At 37.4% G+C, this 23,130-nt stretch overlaps 1 protein-coding gene across 1 annotated transcript in view; it reads left to right on the plus strand.

Annotated features, from left to right (window-relative positions):
* NUFIP1 (nuclear FMR1 interacting protein 1) overlaps window positions 1–23,130 on the plus strand; it is a 46,041-nt gene that overhangs the window by 2,451 nt on the left and 20,460 nt on the right. The window contains exons 2-6 of the mRNA XM_059378357.1: window positions 288–370; window positions 2,444–2,542; window positions 3,247–3,309; window positions 4,122–4,198; window positions 17,211–17,303. Coding sequence (XP_059234340.1) covers window positions 288–370; window positions 2,444–2,542; window positions 3,247–3,309; window positions 4,122–4,198; window positions 17,211–17,303 — 415 coding nt within the window. The remainder of the gene's footprint in view (window positions 1–287; window positions 371–2,443; window positions 2,543–3,246; window positions 3,310–4,121; window positions 4,199–17,210; window positions 17,304–23,130) is intronic.

Raw genomic sequence — 23,130 nt, forward strand, 5'->3', positions numbered from 1 at the left:
ATTTCTACTGTTTGAAATAACTACAAGGAATTTCATCAGGTTAGGGTGGCCACTCCTTTCTTTCCTTTGACACCTAAGGTATGTATGGATTTGTAATCTTACCAATTATGTATTCATCTGAAAAATATTTATTTGGTAGATTGTTCTTAATCTTTGTTAATATGTTTGAACTATTACTCTTCTCAGAAGAGGTAGTTTTTGCTCAAGTATTTGTGACATGTTAGGGCAAATAAAAATTTAAAAATTGTGTCATTGCAAATACTTATGGATTTCTATTTGTTTTTTAGTTAAACATCCTTATTTTCCACGAAAATATGATCCAAAGTTCGCTGATGTCAACTTCCCTCCCAGTAGAAAACAGAAAAAAAAGGTATTTTTAAAGATATTCTTGAATGTGACGCTTGGGTCCCTATGTCACTGTTTCATGCCTTATATTTCTGTCATAACGGTCTCAATGTTTTGCATCCATTTTTGACACAGGCCTGGCTAAAATAGGATCTTAACTTTAAGGAAAAACTTTAAGCAAAATCTTTTTGAGAAATAAATGGAGAAATTGTAGAAAAAACAGTCAATCCAGTTCAGTATATTTTCATGAATAAATATAATTGAGAATTATATTACTAGTAAGTATAAATGTTATTAAATCTTGCTGAGCTAAAAAAAATATGTGTGTGTGTATACATATATATATACACACACATGTATATTAGCAAATTGGGATGGGAAGGATGGAATTTAGGGAGAAAGAATGGAAATCCAAACTTTTCTCTTATAAAATTGAAAGCATGGAGTTAAGAACAAATTACAATGACATAAACCTTTTGTTTTTTATGATTTTTTTTTTTATAACACAGATCTTTTAGGAACAAATATTTCTGTGTTTAAAAAAAGCATTTGCAGGGCTCCTGGGTGGCTGAGTTGGTTGAGCGTCTGCCTTTGGCTCAGGTCATGATCACAAGGTTCTGGGATCCAGCCCCGCATTGGGCTCCCTATTTGGCGGAAAACCTGTTTCTCCCTCTCCCTCTGCTTGTGTTCCCTCTCTCGCTGTGTCTCTCTGTCAAATAAATAATTAAAATCTTTAAAAAAAAAAAAAAAAGCATTTGCAGCAGTTTTTCTTGTGTCAAATTCAATTAAAATTAAATTTAATATACATAATTTGTTTATCTTCTATACCTGAAGTAATGTCTGAAATTGTTCAGACAAGGTTTTCTGTGCTGTCATTGTTATTTATTATTTGTTTATCTCAATTCCTTATAATGCTTCAGTTCTTTTCAGTAGTGGGTATTTACCATTTTTATGAAAAATTATTTTTTTAAAATCAGGATCAACTCTTGGCTATGCTTCAGAGACCAAATCTTAAAATAGGCTTCCTTTATTCTTGTTTTTTTTTTTTTTAAGATTATTTATTTATTTATATTAGAGAGGGGGAGAGAGAAGTTGCACATAGATGTGCACAGAGGGAAGGGGCAGAGGCAGAGAGAATCTTAAGCCGACTTCCCAGTGAGCACTCAACAGACCAGGGCTCAATCTCAAGACCCTGAGATCATGACCTGAACTGAAATCAGGAGCCCTGGATGCTTAACCGACTGAGCCACCCACGTGTCCCAGGCTTCTTTTATTCTGATGAGGGTTATAAATCTGGTCTGTTTTAAGGTATATAAATGTCAGGGTGCCTTGCTGGCTCAGTTGGTAGAGCATGTGACTCTTGATCTTGGGATTGTAAGTTTGAGCCCCAAGTTGGGTACAGAGATTACTTAAAATCTTAAAAAAAAAAAGTAATGTCATTATTTTAGAATGAGTTGAATAAAGTCTACAGCATGAAATTAGTATCCTTCTTCATTTTGGCATGGAAACTGTGTAGCTAATACTAAGAAAATATTGTGCATGTATAATGTATTTATTAACGTAATCCCACCATTAAATGGGATTTAATGGGAAACCATTAAATGGGAAACCATTTCCTATATAGTCTGTCATGGTGGTTATCTTTTTTTGTTTTATGTTTAAACATAAAAATAGCAAATTTGAAAAAAAAACCTGACCTTTACTCAATAATGTTTTTTGGGGGGTTTCAAAAAAATGTAATATAGTTGTTTTTCCTATAAGTTAGAATGCTGTCTTTACCAGGAATACTGATCATTAGATTATTTTGACATATGCTGTACTCTTAATTAGATTACCAATTTGAAATCTATGATTATATTTGCTTTACTTAGATTTAAAATTTCTTTACCATGCCTGGCTTTTCCTAATGTATTTCCAAAAAATAAAATAAAAAAACAAATACTCCTTCATTAGACATGTACTCAAAAGTTTCTCCCACATACATGATGGGTTATGTGAAAAATCAAAGTACATACCACTGGAAGGATAGTTATATTTTTATTATGGATTAAAATTTTTTTTTTTATCAAAAGCCTAATGCCTCTGTTTTTGTTTGCAGAAAAGAAAGGAACCAGTTTTTCATTGTTTTTGTGATACCTGTGATCGTGGTTTTAAAAATCAAGAAAAGTATGAAAAACACATGTCCGAACATACGAAAGTAGGTTTTTCTTGGTTTCCCTGAAATTGATAGCAAAGTGGGTATATTTGGTAGAAATTCTGAGCTTTTTTCCATAAAAGTTTATAATTTTCATAAAAAAGTTGTTTGATTACTTGACAAATTGAGACTGAGACCCTGGGATTTGCAGTTTGAGGGCGGGGAGCCCACTGCTTCAGGAAGAGGCAAGATGGCAGCAAAGAAGGGAGGTCTGACAGCTGTGTGTGTGCATCTCCTCTGCTTTGTAAGGGTGCTGGACCTCACCTACGGTTCTCTATATCACCTTTGTGTGTTTTTTCCCCTTAAACACTTCCCTTGACTATTTAATCACACTGTAACTTGCCATGGCCCTTTACTCTCTAAGGATGGTCTGGACCTTATTAAGTACTTTTAAGAAATTTTTAATCATAATATTCTTAATTTGGAAAGGTTCTTTTCAGTTAATAGGAATGCCCCTTCGACTTTGGGAATTAAGAAAATTTTATAACATTGCTGATGTTATGCATTTACTAAGTAGAGAAGTAAGTGATATACATTATTGTTTTATATGCTTTGAGAATGTCATTCCTTTTTAAATACAATCCTATTTTGAAATGCTGTTTTGCTATGGACGTAAGTAATTCAACCAGATTATGTCTGAATATGTAGTAGTAGGATAAATTTTATATGGAAAACATCGAATGGTCTTTTTCCCTAAACTCTTTCAGTGTCCTGAAGTAGATTGTTCTTTTAGTGCACATGAGAAGATTGTCCAGTTCCATTGGAGAAATGTAAGTTCTTGTGTGGGTTTTTGTTTTTTTTTTTTTAAATTTAAATTCATGCTCTTTTTATTTCATTGATTTGCTGTCCACAGCTCTTCGTTTACATAGCCTAATAATAAGTAACAGTCATGGAGTACTTTGTACTTTGTATTATTCAGTTTTATCCTCATAAACCACTATGTGAAGCAGATAAATATTGGCCAGAGTTAATAGATTAAAAAAAACAATAATAACTTGTCCAGGGCCTTAGAAATGATTCTTGCACTTGAGTTTCTTGACCACACATTCTATACTTGTTTTACTACATGGTGCTGCTTCAGATCATTCTATTTATTCATTATTTTTTTAGTTACCTCAGCCAGTTTTGGTTGGTCAGTCATTCATTTGGGTATTTGATGTCGGTTGAGAAATAATGACATACCTACTTTGTAACCAAAGTTATGTTACTTCTTTTTTCTTTATCAATAGCACTAATCTAAATACATAAAAAATTACTCTTTTTCCTTTAAAGGAGGAGTCATAATAATGGATAGATAACATCTGATTACTTTTTTTTAAAATTGTCTCTGCTAAGAAATTTAATGTTGAGTACAGAGTCTCCATTATCCCTCATGATATTGGAAATTTAGTGAGAAACATACAACATGAGGGGGCCTGGTTGGTTCAGTCAGTATAGCATGTGACTGTTGATCTCAGCATTGTGAGTTCAAGCCTTGGGGACATGGAGCCTACTTTAAAAAACAAAAAGTTAAAAAACAAAACAAAACAAAAAACAGCCAACACATATGCTTCCTGATGTTCAGCAGGCTTTTTCTCCCTAGATGCATGCTCCTGGTATGAAGAAGATCAAGTTAGATACTCCAGAGGAGATTGCAAGATGGAGGGAAGAAAGAAGGAAGTGAGTCAAGAGTTCAGAACTAGTGAAATAACTTTCTTGTACTGTGGCAAGGTTGACTACTTCCAACTAATGCCTGTTCTGGCCCTAATGAGTACTTTGAAAAAGGAAATGATGGTGTTTTTCAACATTGCAAATATTCCTCTGAAAATGACTAGTACTAATTTTGCTGTTCTTCGGGGTTGGTATGTAGTGAACTTGAGATTGTTACTTGATGTTTTAAAAAGAAGTGTACAGTTTTTACTAGGGCAGTTTTGATTGATTGAATTCCCTTATAATGTTGATACTAGGGAATGGGGGTGTGAGCTATATTATATGAGGTTTGTTATTGAGGAAGTTTTGAGAAGACCTAATAGGATCTCTTTGTGAATAACTGGTGTTGTCATGGGACCGTACTCTGCTCTTTGAGGGGAGCTACCGCATGCCTCCTATGTTAGATGTTCAGTGCTCAGGTAGTCATGAGTGGGTGCTCTTATTCAAAAATATATAATACTTCACTATGTTTTTCTTTTGATTTTTTTTTCCTCCCCCAACAAAAACTTGTTGGATGACTGCAGTATGCTTGGTAGAGGAAGTATAGCAATGATACATGTGTTTATCCTTAATTTTAAAAAGACCAGGAATTCTTTCCTGTGAGTAATGGCTAAGAAAATTCAGCCACAACATGACTTGTGGCTTTATGCTTGTTAGGGAGAAAGTTTAATAGATGTCTAGCTAGATATACTCATGAAAAATCCCACTCTCTTACTGTCTTCTCAGAAAGGAATATGACAGCTCACCCTGAAGCTGAAACCAGGCAGAACTATTGAATGGTCAAATGCATTTTTAAGTCAGATGATGGTTTTCTGGAGTTAAGAAATGAGGTACCTGTACCCCTGGGGCTAATAATACATTGTATGTTAATAAAAAAATTAAAAAAAAAATGAGGAGAGCCTGAGATGAGAAAGAGGATAGTTATCTTCTGAGGTCAAGAAAGGTACTTAAAACTCTTTGGACCAGCAGGTGAAATTTTTGCTTTGTTCAACTTAATTTTTTAGTTTATTTTTAAATTCAACGTTTTTATTTGTAACAAATAATTTGAGACTGTGTTGGCATTATGGAAAGAGGATGTTAGTAAAATTATTGGTGTTTATTATCACCACAGTTGTCATCCCCAGAGTCTGGATATGTGAGTGAGATAAGCTTGATGGGATGCCCAGCAAAGAATAAAGTATGACTTGGCACGTTTTATTAGTTCATTAATATGTGCTGTGGGTACAATGTGAAGTTGTGAGTAAACGTACCAATGAGAAACAGCCCAGGGTATCTTTTTTTTTTTTTTTTTAAACATTTTATTTATTTATTTGACGGAGAGAGATCACAAGTAGGCAGAGAAGCAGGCAGAGAGAGAGAGAGGGAAGCAGGCTCCCCACTGAGCAGAGAGCCCGACGCGGGACTCGATCCCAGGACCCTGAGATCATGACCTGAGCCTAAGGCAGCGGCCCAACCCACTGAGCCATCCAGGTGCCCCCAGCCCAGGGTATCTTAATGCTTTTGTATAGCACTCACTGTCTCACTTGTAAATCTCTTAAAATACATGTTTTTGTTTTTTTTTTAATATTTGAGTATAGTTGGTACATAATGTCATATTGGTTTCAGGTATACAGAGTAAGTAGTTCAACAAGTCTATAGATTATGCTTTGCTCACCACAATGTAGCTACTGTCCATCACCACACAACACTATTATAATACCATTGACTATATTCCTATGCTGTACTTTTTATCCCAATGACTTGGTCATTCCATAACTGGAAGCCTGTGTCTCCCACTTGCCCTTCACCCATCCTTCCACCCACCTCCCCTCTAGCGATCATGAGTTTGTTCTCTGTGTTTATAGGTTTGATTCTGCTTTTTGTTTATTATTTAGTTTTATTTTTCAGATTTCACATTTAAGTGAGGTCACATGATATTTGTCTTTCTCTTTCTGACTTACTTCACTTACCATAATTCCTTCTAAGTCCATCCATGGTATCTTCAATTGTTAATTTAAACCCACTTGCATATGTAATGTCATGGCAGATATTACACTGTTAGGTGAGAAAGTTAGTGACTGCCCTTTAAAGCTACAGGGATAATTCTGTGGGAAACCAGCATAAACATTAAGATTTAGAACCAATTGAGAGCAAACAGAATTTAGTCGAGGGGTATATAAATATCAGTTATGAATACTGTAAAATGCAGAGATGGATGGTGGTGAAGGGATGATCAGAAGAATTTAATTTTGAAGCAAGTAGAATCTAGCCACTTAGAATTTTAGTCACACCTTTGGCTAACACATGAAGGAGTTTAAGCCACCAGGAGCAGAGTATACTGGAATGCCTTTTTCTCTTTACCTCCTAGGCAGAATCTTATCTTGAGAGACCTGTGTCAGATGTCACCTCAAATGTCACTCTCTTCTTAATCTTCATTTTCTTTATCTCAGTGCTGCCAGAGTACTAGTCTCTAATGAGATAAGGAACTTGTATTAGAATGTAAATTGATACATTACTTTTTTCTTAAGATTCTATTTATTTATTCGACAGACAGAGATCACAAGTAGGCAGAGAGGCAGGCAGAGAGAGAGGAGGAAACAGGGTCCCCGATGAGAGAAGAGCCTGATGCTGGGCTCGATCCCAGGACCCTGGGATCATGACCTGAGCCGAAGGCAGGGGCTTTAACCCACTGAGCCACCCAGGCGCCCCTCCTTTTTTTATTGAGAGGAAATCTTGGTGAAGATGTCAGCTGATTTAAATATTTACTTAGGAACATAGTTGGTCTATACTCTGGCTTCAGCGTGTGGATTGGCTGCCAATCCATGGACCACCCTAACCTAAGGCAGTATGGACTACCTCATTTGTGACTATGTAGCTTATGAATACAGCCATGGTAGCACCTCTTGCATAGTATGCTAGTCATCCCTAGTCTTAGACATCTTTGATTCCACTGCACTTTGCACTATGCCTGGAATTTAGTATGTGGAGAATAAATATTTGTTGATTGAATTTCTGTTAAATGGTACAGGGTAGGAACACCCAGTTTCAGCATGAGGGGAGCTCAGCCAATTGTGTGGTCAAACTTAGAAGCAGTTAGGACCATAACGTGGTTTGACTTAGTGAAGAACTCAATATGCATGGCATATTGAAGCACCTAGCTCCTTGCTCCCTTTAGCTGGCTTCTTTATTGATAGAGTTGTTTCTCCTCACAGCTCCCTAAGTATGTGGTTATTTTGTTGTGTTTTGTTTTTTGTTTTGCTTCTTTGTTTTTATCAATAGGTTATATCTTTTTATTATTTTACACAGAGGAATAATAAAACAAGAAGAATTAACTCCATTTCCTGTTTGATACTTTGGTTTTGAAGATTGAATGCGACCGTGTTGAAGATTGTATCCTGCTAGATGGGATGGAAGTGACCTAACTGCTAAAACACTAGGCTGTTGTTCCCCTTGCTACTTAGCCCTGACTTTGATCAGTTGGGAGTTGGTGCTGCTCAATGGTGCCAGGCCTTTTTATAAATGTCTAATTCTTTTGAGGTGGATGACAATGCTGCTAGTCAGCATAGATTATAAAGCAGCTAAGAAGTTAACTAAACTCAGTTGTTGAATCTTGCAAGTTTTGAGTTCACTTAAGTGAGTAGGAAAGGTCTGAGATGAGTTTCTAATTTGCCAGCTTTGGTTCTCTTATCTCTGGTGGCTGTATAAATTGAATCATGAACTTTGAGAAAGTTAGACCAATATTAGTGATGGTCACCATTTTCAATGACTGTGTTCTACAGTCCACAAGACTGTTCTTCCCTCTTTCTCAGCATGTAGTCTGGAGGAGGGCAGTGTTCCTTGGCAAAGGGAGGTTGAACTGAACTCAGATCTAGCTAGGAGAAGATGAGGGGAGGCAGGGAGGCATATCTAGATGGATTGGCATGTTCAAGGAACTTGAGTATAGGTAAGAGATTATAGAAGTTTTTATTTTTTAATTTTTAAAAAATTTTTAAAAGATTTTATTTATTTATTTGACAGAGAGAGCTCTCACAAGTAGGCAGAGAGGCAGGCAGAGAGAGAGGAGGAAGCAGGCTTCCTGCCGAGCAGAGAGCCCGATGCGGGGCTCAATCCTAGGACCCTGGGATCACGACCTGAGCCGAAGGCAGAGTCTTTAACCCACTGAGCCACCCAGGTGCCCCCGACATGATAGAAGTTTTTTTTTTTTTTAAGATTTTATTTATTTATTTGACGAGGAGAGAGAGAGCACAAGTAGACAAAGAAGCAGGCAGAGAGAGGGGGAGGCAGGCTCCCTGCCAAGCAGAGAGCCCGATGCGAGGCTCGATCCCAGGACCTGAGATCATGACCTGAGCCAAAGGCAGAGGCTTAACCCACTGAGCCATTGAGGTGCCCCCATGATAGAAGTTTTTAAAAGATGGCAGTGATGTGGACAGAAAGAACCAGGTGGATTTAGAACACTTGGGTGGTAAATGGGCACTATTTGGGGATTGGTTAATAAGAGGTTCAGGAGGAAAGAGGTTTTGAGACTTCTAGATTCTACTCTGAGCCCCTCTGAACAGTGAATTGTGGAATAAGGTTTGGATGTATTGATTTTGGACATTGTTGAGTGTCAGGAGATTCTGAGATATGTATTTGAAGATGTTATGTAGACATTGGGTCTTGGACCAGACTGGGCTGGAGATACATATTTTTAAATCCTAACGTTATAAATGTAAAGACATCCCCCCCGCAGAGAGAGAGGATAGAGTGAAAGGAGAAGACAGCCTTACAGTAGAAACCAGTAAGACTTCCAAGTGAGGGCTGGAGAGGTAGAAGAAAATTAGGACTATGACATGTCATGGAAGCCAGTAAAGGGGAGGATTTTGAGAAGGAAGATGTGATTAGTAGTAGTGTAGTTTGCTGTATTAAGAGGAAATAAAAGAAGAACAAAAAGTGACTATTTGATTTTGTGACATATAGGGCCTTCTTGATGTGGATTCAGATGACTGCTCCTTCGCCCTTCTTTGAATTTCCTGCCATCTGTCTACACAGCTCTCTGCAGTTCTAACACCCTCCCCAGTGACTTGTAACAAGATGGGTTCCAGCGGGTTGCAGTTGCCTTTGCCACCTGTCGTTGGCATATTAGATGTTCCAACAGAAGCGTGTATACTTAGAATTCCCCTGACTTTTTGAGACTCATAGCTTATAATAGTTCATTAGGGCCTTTTTATATTTGGATTTCTGGTGTCCTTCACCTCCATGCAATTTTAGCTGCTCACTTTCATGATCACAGTCTGGATTTTACATTCTGGATTTTTTTTGCCTTGAAAATCCTAAAGCTGGGCATACTCGTCTTTCTATAAATTAAAAAAAAAATTTTTTTTTAAGTAATTGCTACATCGAGTGTGGGGCTTGAACCCAACCTTGATCGAGAGTTGCGTGCTCTACTGACTGAGCCAGCCAGGTGCCCTTGGGCATACTCCTCTTTTTTTTTTTTTTTTTAAGATTTTATTTATTGGGGCGCCTGGGTGGCTCAGTGGGTTGGGCCGCTGCCTTCGGCTCGGGTCATGATCTCAGGGTCCTGGGATCGAGTCCCGCATCGGGCTCTCTGCTCAGCAGGGAGCCTGCTTCCTCCTCTCTCTCTGCCTGCCTCTCTGCCTACTTGTAATCTCTCTCTGTCAAGTGAATAAATAAAAATCTTTAAAAAAAAAAAAAGATTTTATTTATTTATTTGATAGATAGATCACAGGTAGGCAGAGAGGCAGGCAGAGAGAGAGGGGGAAGCAGTCTCCCCACCGAGCAGAGAGCCCGATGTGGGGCTTGATCCCAGGACCCTGAGATCATGACCTGAGCTGAAGGCAGAGGCTTTAACCCACTGAGCCACCCAGGCGCCCCAGGCATACTCCTCTTTGATCATAACTTCCATTCTCTCTGGCTCCCACTGTCACCTGTACATGGTCTTGCACTATTTGAGACCTCCCATCCCTTACCCCTTTACCTTCTGTCTTCCCTTTCTGTTTTCACCTCCTTACCCAGTTTGTTTATTTATTAAAAGGGTTTTATTAATTTATTTGTCAGGGAGAGGGAGAGACTGAGCATGAGTGTGCACAAGGAGGGGGAGTGGCAGGCAGAAGGAGAAGCAGGTTCCCTTCTGAGCAAGGAGCCTGGTACGTGCGGGACTCAATCCCAGGACCCTGGAATCATGACTTGAACTGAGGGCAGACACTTACCTAACTGAGCCACCCAGGTGTCCCATCTTTGTTGTTTTTAAAGAAATTGGGTAAAAGTGTGTTGATCTGGTTGGTAATTACAGTTGGAAATCAGTAATAATAGCTAACAGTACTTAAACTACTGTGGTTTTGAACATTAAATTCTCACCACATAGGACAGACCATCACTAGACAAACCAAACTGATCTGTTTGAATGCGTTACTTTCTAGATTAACTCTCCCTGTGTGAATATGAACTATGCCCCCTTGTGGTTTTGTGTAAAAAATGCTTTAAAGGAAAAATTCCCCTGGCTAGAGAAATTTAAGGTATATTAATATGAAGACAAAAACCAGCTTTGTTAGCGAATGTAAAGGCTCTGGTGAAGGCTGGTTTGATTTTCTAATGTTAGTGAGATATCTTAGTAACCTTTGAATTTATATTATGTTAATTTGTAAATTATGATATGTTTGTTTTGATACTTTATGTTAATGTATATTATGATACCTTTGGCTAACTTCTTGATAATTATTTAGCTTAAAAGTCAGAGGTAAACATTCAGTATTTGAAAAGGCAAGAATTTTGTTACATATGGCTGAGGTCACCAAAAACATATAGGAGTAGATATTTCCCTTGCCTTTAAGACTCTTACCCTAATATGACATAAAAGATAAATATATGTGAGATGGCTATGAGACCACAGGCAACTGAAGCATTAATTTTAACCTTATAGGGATAATAATGTTTGGTCAAGGGGTACTTGGAATCTTAGGAAGGCAGGGCTACTAATTTGTTTTGCAAGACTTCTTGTAGGAGGTATAGTACCTGCCCACCCACCCTCTCTGTTTATTTTAAGGTATGTTTTACATACAGTGAAATTCATCCTTTTTAATATATGGTTCTGACAGATGTATATCGACATTTAATCACTGCCACAATCAAGGTATAAGACTGTTCCGCCACAATCAAGGTATAGGACTGTTCCATTAACCCCCCAGAAATCCTCATGCCCTTTGCAGTCAACTTCTACCCCCAGCTCTAGCCTCTGATAACCAGCGGTCTTTTTCCTGCTCCTATATTCATATCTTTGCAAAACATGATGTAAATGGAATCATACAGTATGTGGCTTTTTGAGTCTGACTCTTTGACTTAGCTGTAGTGCATTCGAGATTCATTTATGTTACTACATGTAACAGTAGTCAGTACCTCTCTGTTGCTATTCTGTTCCATAATATGGATGTACCACAGTTTGTTCATTTATTTCCCAATTGAGGGATATTTGGGATGTTACCCGTATTTGGTGAGTATGAGTGAGTGAAGCCTCTGTAAACATTGATGTACAGGTTTTGTTTTGTTTATACTTTTTTTTTTTTTGACTTGGGTAAATACCTGGGAATGGGATTGTTTTGTCATATAATAAGTATAGCTTTATGAGAAGTATATGGTTAACTTTATAAGAAGCTACTTTTAGGGGGATGCCTTGGTGGCTCAGTTGGTTAAGCATCTGTCTTCAGCTCAGGTCATGATCCTGGACCTGATCCTGGGTTTGAGCCCGTGTCAGGCTACCTGCTCAGTGGGCAGCCTGCTTCTCCCTCTCTCACTCCCCCTGCTTGTGCTCTCTTGCTTGCTCACTCTCTGTCAGATAAATAAATAAAATCTTTTAAAAAGGCACCCTGCTTTTAGGAGGCAAGTTTTAAATCAAGATACGCCTAGTAGGACTTGGACAGCATTCAGATGAAAGAGGATGGCTAGGACGCAGTGGTGCTTGCATCAGTTAGGATCCTGTTTCAGTAAATGGAACAGCGACCTTACTACCTTAGCTTAGCACAAAGAGGGCTATTTTCCCAGGTAGGAAAAAGTCCTGGGCTACTGTTGCTGCTTAGCAGTACCATCAGGCATATTTTCTTGCTTATTGCTCCTTAGTAGGTGGCTTTCATCTTCGTGTCCATCAGGAGATTCCTGCCTATCCAAATATTAGACCCTCATTCTAGGCAGGACGATGAGAAAAAGGCAAAATGCACACAAAGCTGAATTTGCCTCTTTTCATTGAGACAACAATAGCTTTGTGTTTTCAATCCAACCAGGAGACTTCCACCTAGCTGTCATTGGCTAACAAGTGGGTTGCTTGACCACTTTTAGTGACAACAGAGTTGATTGAACATCCACAAACAAAATTGTTAAGGAATAGGGGCAGAGCAGGCCTTTAGGAATATTTGCCTCAGTGCTTGGTGGCAGAGTTTAAAGCTCATTGTATTTCAAAACTTTTTTTTTTTTTTAAGATTTTTTATTTATTTATTTGACAGACAGAGATCACAAGTAGGCAGAGAGGCAGGCAGAGAGAGAGGAAGGGAAGCAGGCTCCCTGTCAAGCAGAGAGCCAGATGCAGGGCTCGATCCCAGGACCCCGGGATCATGACCTGAGCTGAAGGCAGAGGCCTTAACCCACTGAGTCACCCAGGTGCCCCATGTATTTCAAAACTTTTCAGTGGTATTTGGAAGCAGGTCTGTCTTGAAAAAGGAATAACTCGAGCAAGTGTTTAATACACTTATTGGTGATGATTTTTATGAAAGATAGGTGAGGGCACAGGGGATAGGCAGTGCAGTTCTGTTTTCTAGAATGTAGACTGAAGATATGCTGTGATAGTGAACAGAAATGTCTCGGAAGAGGAATGGGTAAACCTTTGAAGTAAATAATTGAAATGACAGATTTGTGAAATTTAGAGATGTTTAAAGAGAATAAGGAAATTGGGTGAGGATAACTATTTGGGGTAAAGTTTATTTGTACCTGTGATGTGGCCTTGTTAGTACGGTGTCCTGAAATTATCACTTGGCACTTGCTGATTCATCTGAGGTTTTTCCATATCTTATTTCTGAAGTTCTTTTGCTGTAACGTTCTCATACATTATTTCTATAAATGTACTTTATTAATAAAAAGTATGGGAAACATTTCTCTTTGGCACATTTGATACATTTCTCAAGAATACATTAACATTCTCTCCACTAGCAGTTTTTAAAGAACTTATTATAAAAATATATTTACTTTCTAAATTTCTATCATTCTCAACTTTAAAAAAACGTTATTTGAAGGCCTGAAAAGAATAAATTTCATGTTGATGTGGCAGAATAGTCCTTATGTCTTGAATTTTCTTTTGAGGGCCACATTCTTTCTGAGGAAGGCACCGTGTTCTTTAACATGCTGGAAAGATAAGATCTTTATGTAATAGCTATGTTAGGAAACCTTGTAAAAGGCTTCCATATAGCAAGAATTTTTAGAGTTGGAAGAAAATGCTAAAGATTTGCTTGGTATATTATGTCCTTCCTTGAAGAAGGCATATCTTTGCTCTTATTCCTTCAACTAGCCAAACCCAGAGGTGCCCACTGTGTTTAATTAAAAACTTTTAAGGCTTTCTACTAACAACTTTTAACCCACTTCTCACCCTTCACCCCACCTCACCCTGCTTGAAGTGATTCTTTCTTAATTCCTGACCTGAGAGGTACAAATGCTATATGATTGGGCATTACAGAAAATAGTGATAGAGGTTTGCTGGAAACATTGAAACATATTTTACAGTAGATTGTGAGCCCACTAGGTGGTGTAGTTTCGGGATCTGTATTTCAGTGGTTACTGTGGTGCTGAGGAAATCCTTTTAAATTGTATCTCCGTTTCTTTCAGAATTCTAATAGAGAGGGTTGGCTTCTGAAAAAAAATGCTATGTCTTTTTGAAGTTTAGAAAAACTTCGAAATAAAAATACAGCAGAATGGCTTGTGTTGAAGCAGTTTCGGGTCAATGCCAGTAAAGAGGGGTTGTGTTTTTATAGAGAAAAGGCTTAGGGAAAAGTCAAGAAATGGGTGGTGATTTGAGAGGGAAAGAGGCAGTGTATAATGTAACCAAAATGATACGTGCTAGGATCACAAATGGCACAATTTTGCCCATTTATTGCTGGTAGTGCTTAAGGATTGTCACTGCAGACTTAAGGCTTAAGCAAGGGGAGGGCAAAAAGTAGGGAAGACATGTAAGAAAGAGGAGGAGGAGAAAGAACATATGGTTTCAGGGCCAGTTCTTCATGGAGTATTGGGCAAATGTGAAAGTATAGGGAAAAAGTGATTTTAGTAAGTAAAAACACAGAAACCAACTATGGAAATAGCACTTGTCACAGGCTTTATAAGTTCATAATAGCCATTCTCTAACAAGAGACACTGGACTAAGTTTTTTCTGTATGTAGTGGTGTAACATAAGACAGTTTGTGATTTTTTTTTTTTCTCAGCAGTGTTTGGATTTATTTCAGGTGTACTTTAGGAACCTTAACTGTGTTTCATTTGTTGTTGTTCATCAAAGCTCCAAACTTTTCCTTATTCTTTTATTTTAATATTATGTTGCTGGAGGGGGCTTTCTGATATATATGTGGCAAGGTTTTATGTGTTTTTTTTTTTTATTATTTGCTATCTAGTGCCTTCATTTTTCTTAGTGTTTTGTCTCTAGGTTCTGTGCAAATAAGAATGATACACATTTTGGATGAGGGTTTGGGTTTTATAATAAGCACTGAAAAATGGCATCTTCTAGCTTTGCAAGGGGTATTGAAAGGTTTCTTACCTTTCAGGAAGTGTTACTTTGATCTGTCAGAAGGAGAAAGTGAGCTGTTTTAAAAGACTTCCACCAGGGACGCCTGGGTGGCTCAGTGGGGTAAGCCTCTGCCTTCAGCTCAGGTCATGATCTCAGGGTCCTGGAATGGAGCCCCACATCGGGCTCTCTGCTCAGCGGCGAGCCTGTTTCCCCTGTCTCTCTTCCTACTTGTGATCTCTCTCTCTCTGTCAAAAAAAAAAAAAAGACTTCTACCAAAGGAGATTGCACAACATCTTTGATATCTTGTTTAAGGAATTCTTTCTCAGACCTCACATAAAATCCACTTGCTATAACAACCATTTACATGTTTTACCATTGGGAAGCACTTAGGTAGCATCTGCTTGCTTGTACATGGTAGACTGTAGTACCAAATCTTTATTGTTCAGCAAGTGACTCAGCATGTTAAGGGTCTGCAATGCTCAGAAGAAAAATGGTGAAGAGACTACTAGTAAGAATAAGTGCATTTCAGAAATGTGAAGGGTGTTGAGTAGCTGTGAATTATATGCCTAGACAGCGTGGGGCCTGTGAAAGTCATCACTGTTTTTCTCACCATTTCTGCTTCTGCATATTTCTGTCTTCAGATTGAGACCAGCTGGCTACCGTCCTTTCTGTAAGAGCATTTATTGTCACTTCTCTTCCTCTTTTAGAGGCTGCAAATAGTTCCAGTTCCTTTCATCTTTCCTCAGAGGTTTTAGTTTCAGCCTGTTAATCATCTTTGAGTCTCTTCTGAATCCCATCCAAGTTTTATTTTTCCTTAACATTCCTTTTCAGTTTAGAAGCACAAAACTGGACACTGTGCTCTGAGAGTTTCTGACCACTTCTGAGTACTGTGAGAGGGAGATTTCACACGTACACATGCGCCAGACTCCATTTCACATAACCTTAGATGATGTTTGCTTTCCAGAAGTCCAGTCATATGTGCTGACTGGCTGTCAAATTTTTATCTCCTATGACCTTGATCTTTCCCTCTTATGTTTATTTATAGCTTGTGCATTCATCATTTTTTATTTATGGAGTTTACTTTTCTTGGGTGGATTGCTTTGCACTGTCCTCATTGAAATTCATTGCCCTTTTTTCTAATTATTTTACCACTTAATTAATGTCATTTCCATGCTTATCTTCCAGTGTGGCCAACCCAAAGGCTTCATATTTTCTGTGCCATGCAAGTCAGTGATGCAGATGTTAAAAAAAGAGAAAAAAAAAAAAAGGAGGAGGGTGAAACAATGTTCTAGAAACAGTGGCAGAACACAATTTGTTGGTATTCTTAAAATTTACTATGTTGACTAGCCAAACTGAATGGTAGTGGGCCATCTCTGTTTCCCTTCATTTGTACTTTCTTATACTCCTAGGATCTGTTCCCTTACCACCAGAGTTTGGTGCTTGCATCTCCACACAGCTTTGCCAAGGAACAAAGAAAGCTTTGTTAGAGCAATTCACCTTAGACACTGTTGTCAGATTTAATCTTAATCACTGCCTTGTACATACCTCACCCTGTTCATAACTTTCAGTGGCTCCCCACTGCCACTGAATTACATAAAATTCCTGATTTGGTATTCAAGGCCCATTATTTCATTTTTCATGGCCTTAGCTTCCCTTTCTGTCTGATTGCTTGTAACTATACAAAACAAAACATTTGCCTTCCCTGGATATCTTGCACACCTTCTGAGGCCTTGGTTTGTTTGCATTGTTTGCTCTGCTTAGACCACTGAAGCTTTTCCATCTAATTTCTGTTTAACACCATGTAAGATCAACTCACTTTCTCCCTCTTTCTCTCTCTCTTTTTTCTCTCTCTCTGGATTTCTGGATTTCTCCAGCAAGATACCATCTTTTCCTCCCGCCTCATCTTTATACTCTTTGGGGGGTACTTTTTTTTTTAGTAGTATTTACAGGTACATGGCAAATAGATGAACTATATTAGTTTGAGCACATTTTATGATATTTGATTCAAATTCTGGTATAAGCTCCCTACCTACTCGTAGCAAAGTTTGTGGATTAATAGCCAGTTTACATTTTGAGTAGCACTGGAACAGTCTGCTTTTTCTCCCTTAAAAAAGTTCCAAAAACAGTTAAAATGATTTATTATATTAGTCATTAATTAAACAAAAATTGCTAATTGCTAATTAAACATAAATTGCTTGATTGCATAATTAAATTTGTACTCTAAAAGCCCTTTTATAATTGACTTTTACTGTTTCCTAGAAACTACCCAACTCTGGCCAATATCGAAAGAAAGAAAAAGTTAAAACTTGAAAAGGAAAAGAGAGGAGCAGTTTTGACGACGACACAGTATGGGTAAGTTCCTTAAAATTGCTTTCATTCTCTATGCTTATTTCAAATGAGTATACTTACAAATAATAAACAAGAGTATGTACCAAAATCTTAAAATTTCTATACTCCTAATTCTGAAATCTTTGCTTTTGTAACTTTTTTACTTCAAAATTTCTTTAAATTGTGTTTTTAAATAAGTAGTGCCCTATATTCAAGTGGTTTTTCAAAAAGATTTATTGTTAATAAATCTTTTGTCTTTGTCTACTAGCTAAACAGTTCTTCCCAGAGACAACCCATTCTATCCTTCCAGAGATACTTCATTTGTATGTAGCACATAAGATAATAGTCTTTTTTTTCTTTCCCTTTTTGACACTATTCTATACTTTTCTTTTTTTTAGCCGAATGATATATTTGGCCATATTAATAAATAACTAGCTTTTTCTTTCTTCAAGGATGTGTAGAGCCCTAAGGGGGTCCCACAGTTTTTTTGTTGTTGTTGTTTGTTTGTTTTTTAAAGCCAATTTCCTATTGACAAATACTGAAGTTCTTACCAGTCTTTTACTAATAAAAATTTGCCATTATTGCCCTGACATACATTTTACACATACGTAAGTATTCCTTAGGATGGATTCCTAGAAGTAGATTTGCTAAGTCAAAAGATAATATGTGAATTTATTTTTGTTTTTTATTTTTTAGTTTTTTATTTATTATTTTTTAAAGATTTATTTATTTATTAGAGAGAGGGAGAGAGAGAGCATGGCGGAGAGGAGCAAAGGGTGGGAGAGAGGAAGAGAATCCCAAGCAGACTTCCTGTTGAGTGCAGAGCCTGACATGAGGCTCGATCCCATGACCCTGAGACCATGACCTGAGCTACAGTCGAGAGACAGAAGCTTAACTGACTGAGCCAAACAGGCATCCCAGATGTATGTGTATTTGTAATATTAATGGCTAACTGCCAAATACCTGTCATAGTTAACTCTCCCACCAGTTGTATATGAGACACCCTATTTTTCCCAACCCCTCACCTTCATAGAATTTTTTTCAAAACTTTTTGTTTCATTTTTTACTGAATTTAATTTTTAATATAAATAGAAGATACAGATCTCAAATGTACAACTCAAATTTATACACATACACACACCAACACACCCGTGTAATCTCCACACAGGTTAATAATATTCAAAATGTCTTCACCTCATGAATTTTTCTTAAGTTCTCCCTAGTTTATTGTGTCCCGACAAAGATGACCTCTTTTCTGATTTCTGTAATCATAGATTTGTTTTACGTGCTCTTGAAACCTTAGGTAAGTAGAATCGTAAGATATATATTCTTTGGTGTGTGATTTCTGTGGTTTGGAATTGTTTTGTGGTATTCACCTATATCGTGTGTAGCTCTAAACTGTTCATTCTTTTTTTTTTTTTTTAAACTGTTCATTCTTATTGTTGCGTAGCACTCATTAGTGAGAATAGCCATTCTACTGTTGGACATTTGGATTGTTCCCGGTTTGGGTTATTATGAATAAAGCTGCAATGAACATTCTTTTACATGTCTTTTGGGACATAAGTACTTGTTTTCATGGGTCATAGATATATGCTGAATCATTAGGCATCTGTATATTTAGTTTTAATAGATAAAGCCAAGCAATTTTTCTGTAATGGTTGTACCAGTTTACATTCCTACTGATTGTGCATCTAATTGTTCTGTCTTTGGTTCATTCTTGGTTACACCTTTTCCTCATGTCCTCCTATCTCTATCTTGATTTCCCTCTTGACTAATGATGTTGGACACCTTTTTATATGCTTATCAGCCATTTTGATATTTTCTTGTGAAGTGCCAGTTCAAATTTTTGACCAGTTTTAAATGGGGTTGCTTTTCTTGATTTGTAGGAGTTATTTACTTAGATACAATTCCTTTCTTGAGTAGATGTATTAAAAGTATACCCTTACAACTTGTGACTTGCCTTTTTACTCTCTTACTGGGTATCCTTTTTCCCCCAATATAGCAATAAGTATTAATTGTTTAGACATCTGGGGTCATTTGGGCTTCAGTTAGATATATCTGCTGATCTTGACAAGGCTCAGTCATGGCTGAGGGTTGGTTAGCTGATGGCTAATCTAGCCTAGCTGAAGGCTGGGATACCTACGTAGTTACCATTTCTGGTACGCTTCACTCTTTAGTGTTGATCCATCATCTGATAGCATTTTCCTTTTGCCTAAAAGACTTTCTTTGGCACTTCTTGTAGTGAGGATGTGCGGAGGTGAATTTTTTCAGCTTTGTACGTCTAAAAAGGTCTTTCTTTGCCTTTCTTTTTGAAAAATATTTTTGCTAGATATGCAGTTCCAGTTTAACAGGTTTATTTATTTATTTTATTAACATATATAATGTATTATTTCTCCCAGGGGTACAGGTCTGTGAATTATCAGGCTTAAACATTTCACAGCACTCACCGTAGCACATACCCTCCCCAACGTCCATAACCCAGCCACTCTATCCCTATCCCCTCACCCCACAACTCTCAGTTTGTTTTGTGGGATTAAGAGTCTCTTATGGTTTGTCTCCCATCTGATCCCATCTTGTTTCATTTTTTTTCCTTCCCCATCCCCCACAACCCCCAACCTTGCCTCTCAAACTCCTCATATCAGAGAGATCATATGATAATTGTCTTTCTCTGATTGACTTATTTTGCTCAGCATGATACTGTCTAGTTCCATCCACGTTGTTGCAAATGGCAAGATTTTGTTTCTTTTGATGGCTGCATAGTATTCCATTGTGTGTGTGTGTGTGTGTGTGTGTGTGTCACACACACACACACACACATATATATATATACCACATCTTCTTTATCCATTGATGGACATCTAGGTTCTTTCCATAGTTTGGCTATTAACAGGCTTTTTTGTTTAGTTTTAGTTTTTTTTTTTTTCTTTTAATTTAAGGACTTTGTTCCATTGTCCTTTCATTTGCATTGTTTCCAAAGAAATCTGCGATTAATCATTATTTTCTTCCAATATATAAAATGCTTTTTTTTTTTGCTAGCTGCTTTTAATATTTCTTCTTTATTACTGTTTAAGCAATTAGATAATGATGTGCCTTTGTATTTTCTTCATGTTTCTTGTGCTTGGGATTTGTTGAAATTCTTGGTTTATGGGTTTATAGTTTTTGTCAGTTTTGGAAAAATTTTGAGAATCTCAATTAGGCTCCACACCCAGTGCAGAGCCCGCTGTAGGGCTCAATCCCACAGCCCCAGGATCATGACCTAAGTTGAAATCAAGATTTGGAAGCTAAACTGAGCTACTTAGGTACCTCTCCAACTCATTTTAAGAGTTGGTCTTAAAATATATAGTCTTGTATATTGTACAGTGTTATAATGGAGGTCTTGGACAGTATAATAAAGCAAAAAAAAAAATAGGACGTATAAAATTTGAAAAGGAAGAAGTAACTGTCAGCTATTAAAAGTCGACATGATTGTGTGTGTAAGAAAAATCCAAGCAAATCTATAATTAGAGTTAATAAAGTGAATTTAACAAGGGAGCTGAATACATATAAAATCAGTATTTAAACAATCAGTTGGATTTCTATATGCTATTAATGATTAAAAATGAAAGTTTAGAAGATACTATTTATGATAGCATCAGAATATCAAATACCTAGGAAAACATCTAACAAAAGATTTGTAAGGCCTCTATATTGAAAACTATAAAATGTTGCTCAAAAATGAAGGCCTAAATAAATGGAGGATATATGTAATGTTCATGGACTAGAAGACTCTATATGTTTTTCTCTCCAAATTTATCCCAATCAAAATCCCAGAAAGTTTTGTTTTGCTTTGTAGCACGGTAGAAGGGGAGGTTAGTATTGGTAAGATTTAAGACTTACATGAAAACCCAGAGGATCCAGACAGCTAAGAAAGAGATGAAGGTAGTATGGCATTGTCCAAGGATAGGTAAACAGAACAGAATACAGTCCACAATAGAGCCTCTGGTAAATAGTCTCCTGATTTATGGCTGGTGGCAATATGGTGCATTGGAGAAAGGTAGTGTTTTCAACCCTTTCCTTTTAAATTTCATATCTATGTATTTAAAATATATATATTTTCTCTGAGAAAATATATATAGAGAGAAAATATATAGAGAAAATATATATTAGAGAAAATATATATATTTTCTTAGAGAATATGTAATTGGTCTTATTTTTTTTTTTTTAATTTATTCATTTGCCAGAGATCACAAGTAGGCAGAGAGGCAGGCAGAGAGCGAGAGGAGGAAGCAGGAACAGAGACCCTCATGCGGGGCTCGATCCCAGGACCCTGGGATTATGACCTGAGCCGAAGGCAGAGACTTTTAACCTACTGAGCCACCCAGGCACCCCTGGTCTTATTTTTTATTATCTAGGCCAACAGTCTTTATCTTTTAATTACATTTAAAATAATTACTGGGCGCCTGGGTGGCTCAGTGGGTTAAGCCGCTGCCTTTGGCTCGGGTCATGATCTCAGGGTCCTGGGATTGAGTCCCGCAGCAGGTCTCTGCTCAGCAGGGAGCCTGCTTCCCTCTCTCTCTCTGCCTGCCTCTCCATCTACTTGTGATCTCTCTCTGTCAAATAAATAAATAAAATCTTTAAGAAAAATAAAATAAAATAATTACTAATACAGTTGGGTTTCAGTCTACCATTGTCTTATTTTTTAAAAAATATGTCCTATTTTTTTCTTTATTTCCTTCCTTTGTTTTTTGTTGTTGTTTTAAGTAGGCTCCATGCCCAGCCCCAAGAAGGGGCTTGAACTCATGACCCTAAGATCAAGACTTGGAAACTTAACCAACTGAGCCAATCAGAGACCCCCTTCCCTCTTGCCTTCTTTTGGATTAATTGAATATTTTTTTAATATTTTACTTCTCCTCTATTAGCTTTTTAGTTATAATTATTCCTTATTTCTCTACTTCATGTGTATCTACATCTTTATTTACATTATACTTTTTGTAAGTATTTTTAAGTGCTGATTAAATAAACTTTTCCTTTTAAATGATTGTCAATAAACAGTGTAAAGGAACTACTCCCTAAAGGTAGGGTAGTGCAAATACCAGATATACCACTTTCAATGAAGTCTTATTGACCAATCAGGTAAAGGTCTTTCTAGGGGCACCTGGCTGGCTTAGTTGGTAGAACATGAGATTTGATCTTAGAGTGAGTATCTAGTCCCATGTTGACTGTAGAAATTACTTTAAAAGAAGGGCGCCTGGGTGGCTCAGTGGGTTAAAGCCTCTGCCTTCGGCTCGGGTCATGGTCTCAGGGTCCTGGGATTGAGCCCCACATCAGGCTCCCTGCTCAGTGGGGAGCCTTCTTTCCCCCTCTCTCTGCCTGTCTCTCTGCCTACTTGTGATCTCTTTCTCTGTCAAATAAATACATAAAATATATTTTTTAAAAAATTACTTAAAAAAAAAAACCTTAGGGCACCTGGGTGGCTCAGTTCGTTAAGCATCAGCCTTTGGCTCAGGTCATGATCCTAGGGTCCTGGGATTGAGTCCCACATTGGACTCCCTGCTCAGCAGGGAGTCAATTTATTCCTCTCCCTCTACCCCTCCTCTCCATTTGTTCTGTTCTGTCTCTCTCTCAAATAAATAAAATCTTTAAGAAAAGTAAAATCTTAAAAAAAATCATTCTTACTAATGTGAATATTTTAAGATGATCATTTAAAAGCCATTTGTGAATGGGAACCTAAGGAAAGTGCCATCTCTTCATTATCTTCATGGGGCCAGTGGGCCAGAGGCAGAAACTACCTGTTTTACCTGTGATGACACTGTTGAGGCCTGACTTCTGTGCTTGCATATTGGAAATTGGTCCATGGTTTTCTGCAAAATTT

The sequence above is a fragment of the Mustela nigripes genome, chromosome 15, assembly GCF_022355385.1.
Source record: "Mustela nigripes isolate SB6536 chromosome 15, MUSNIG.SB6536, whole genome shotgun sequence".
In the NCBI taxonomy this organism is placed as follows: Eukaryota; Metazoa; Chordata; class Mammalia; order Carnivora; family Mustelidae; genus Mustela; species Mustela nigripes.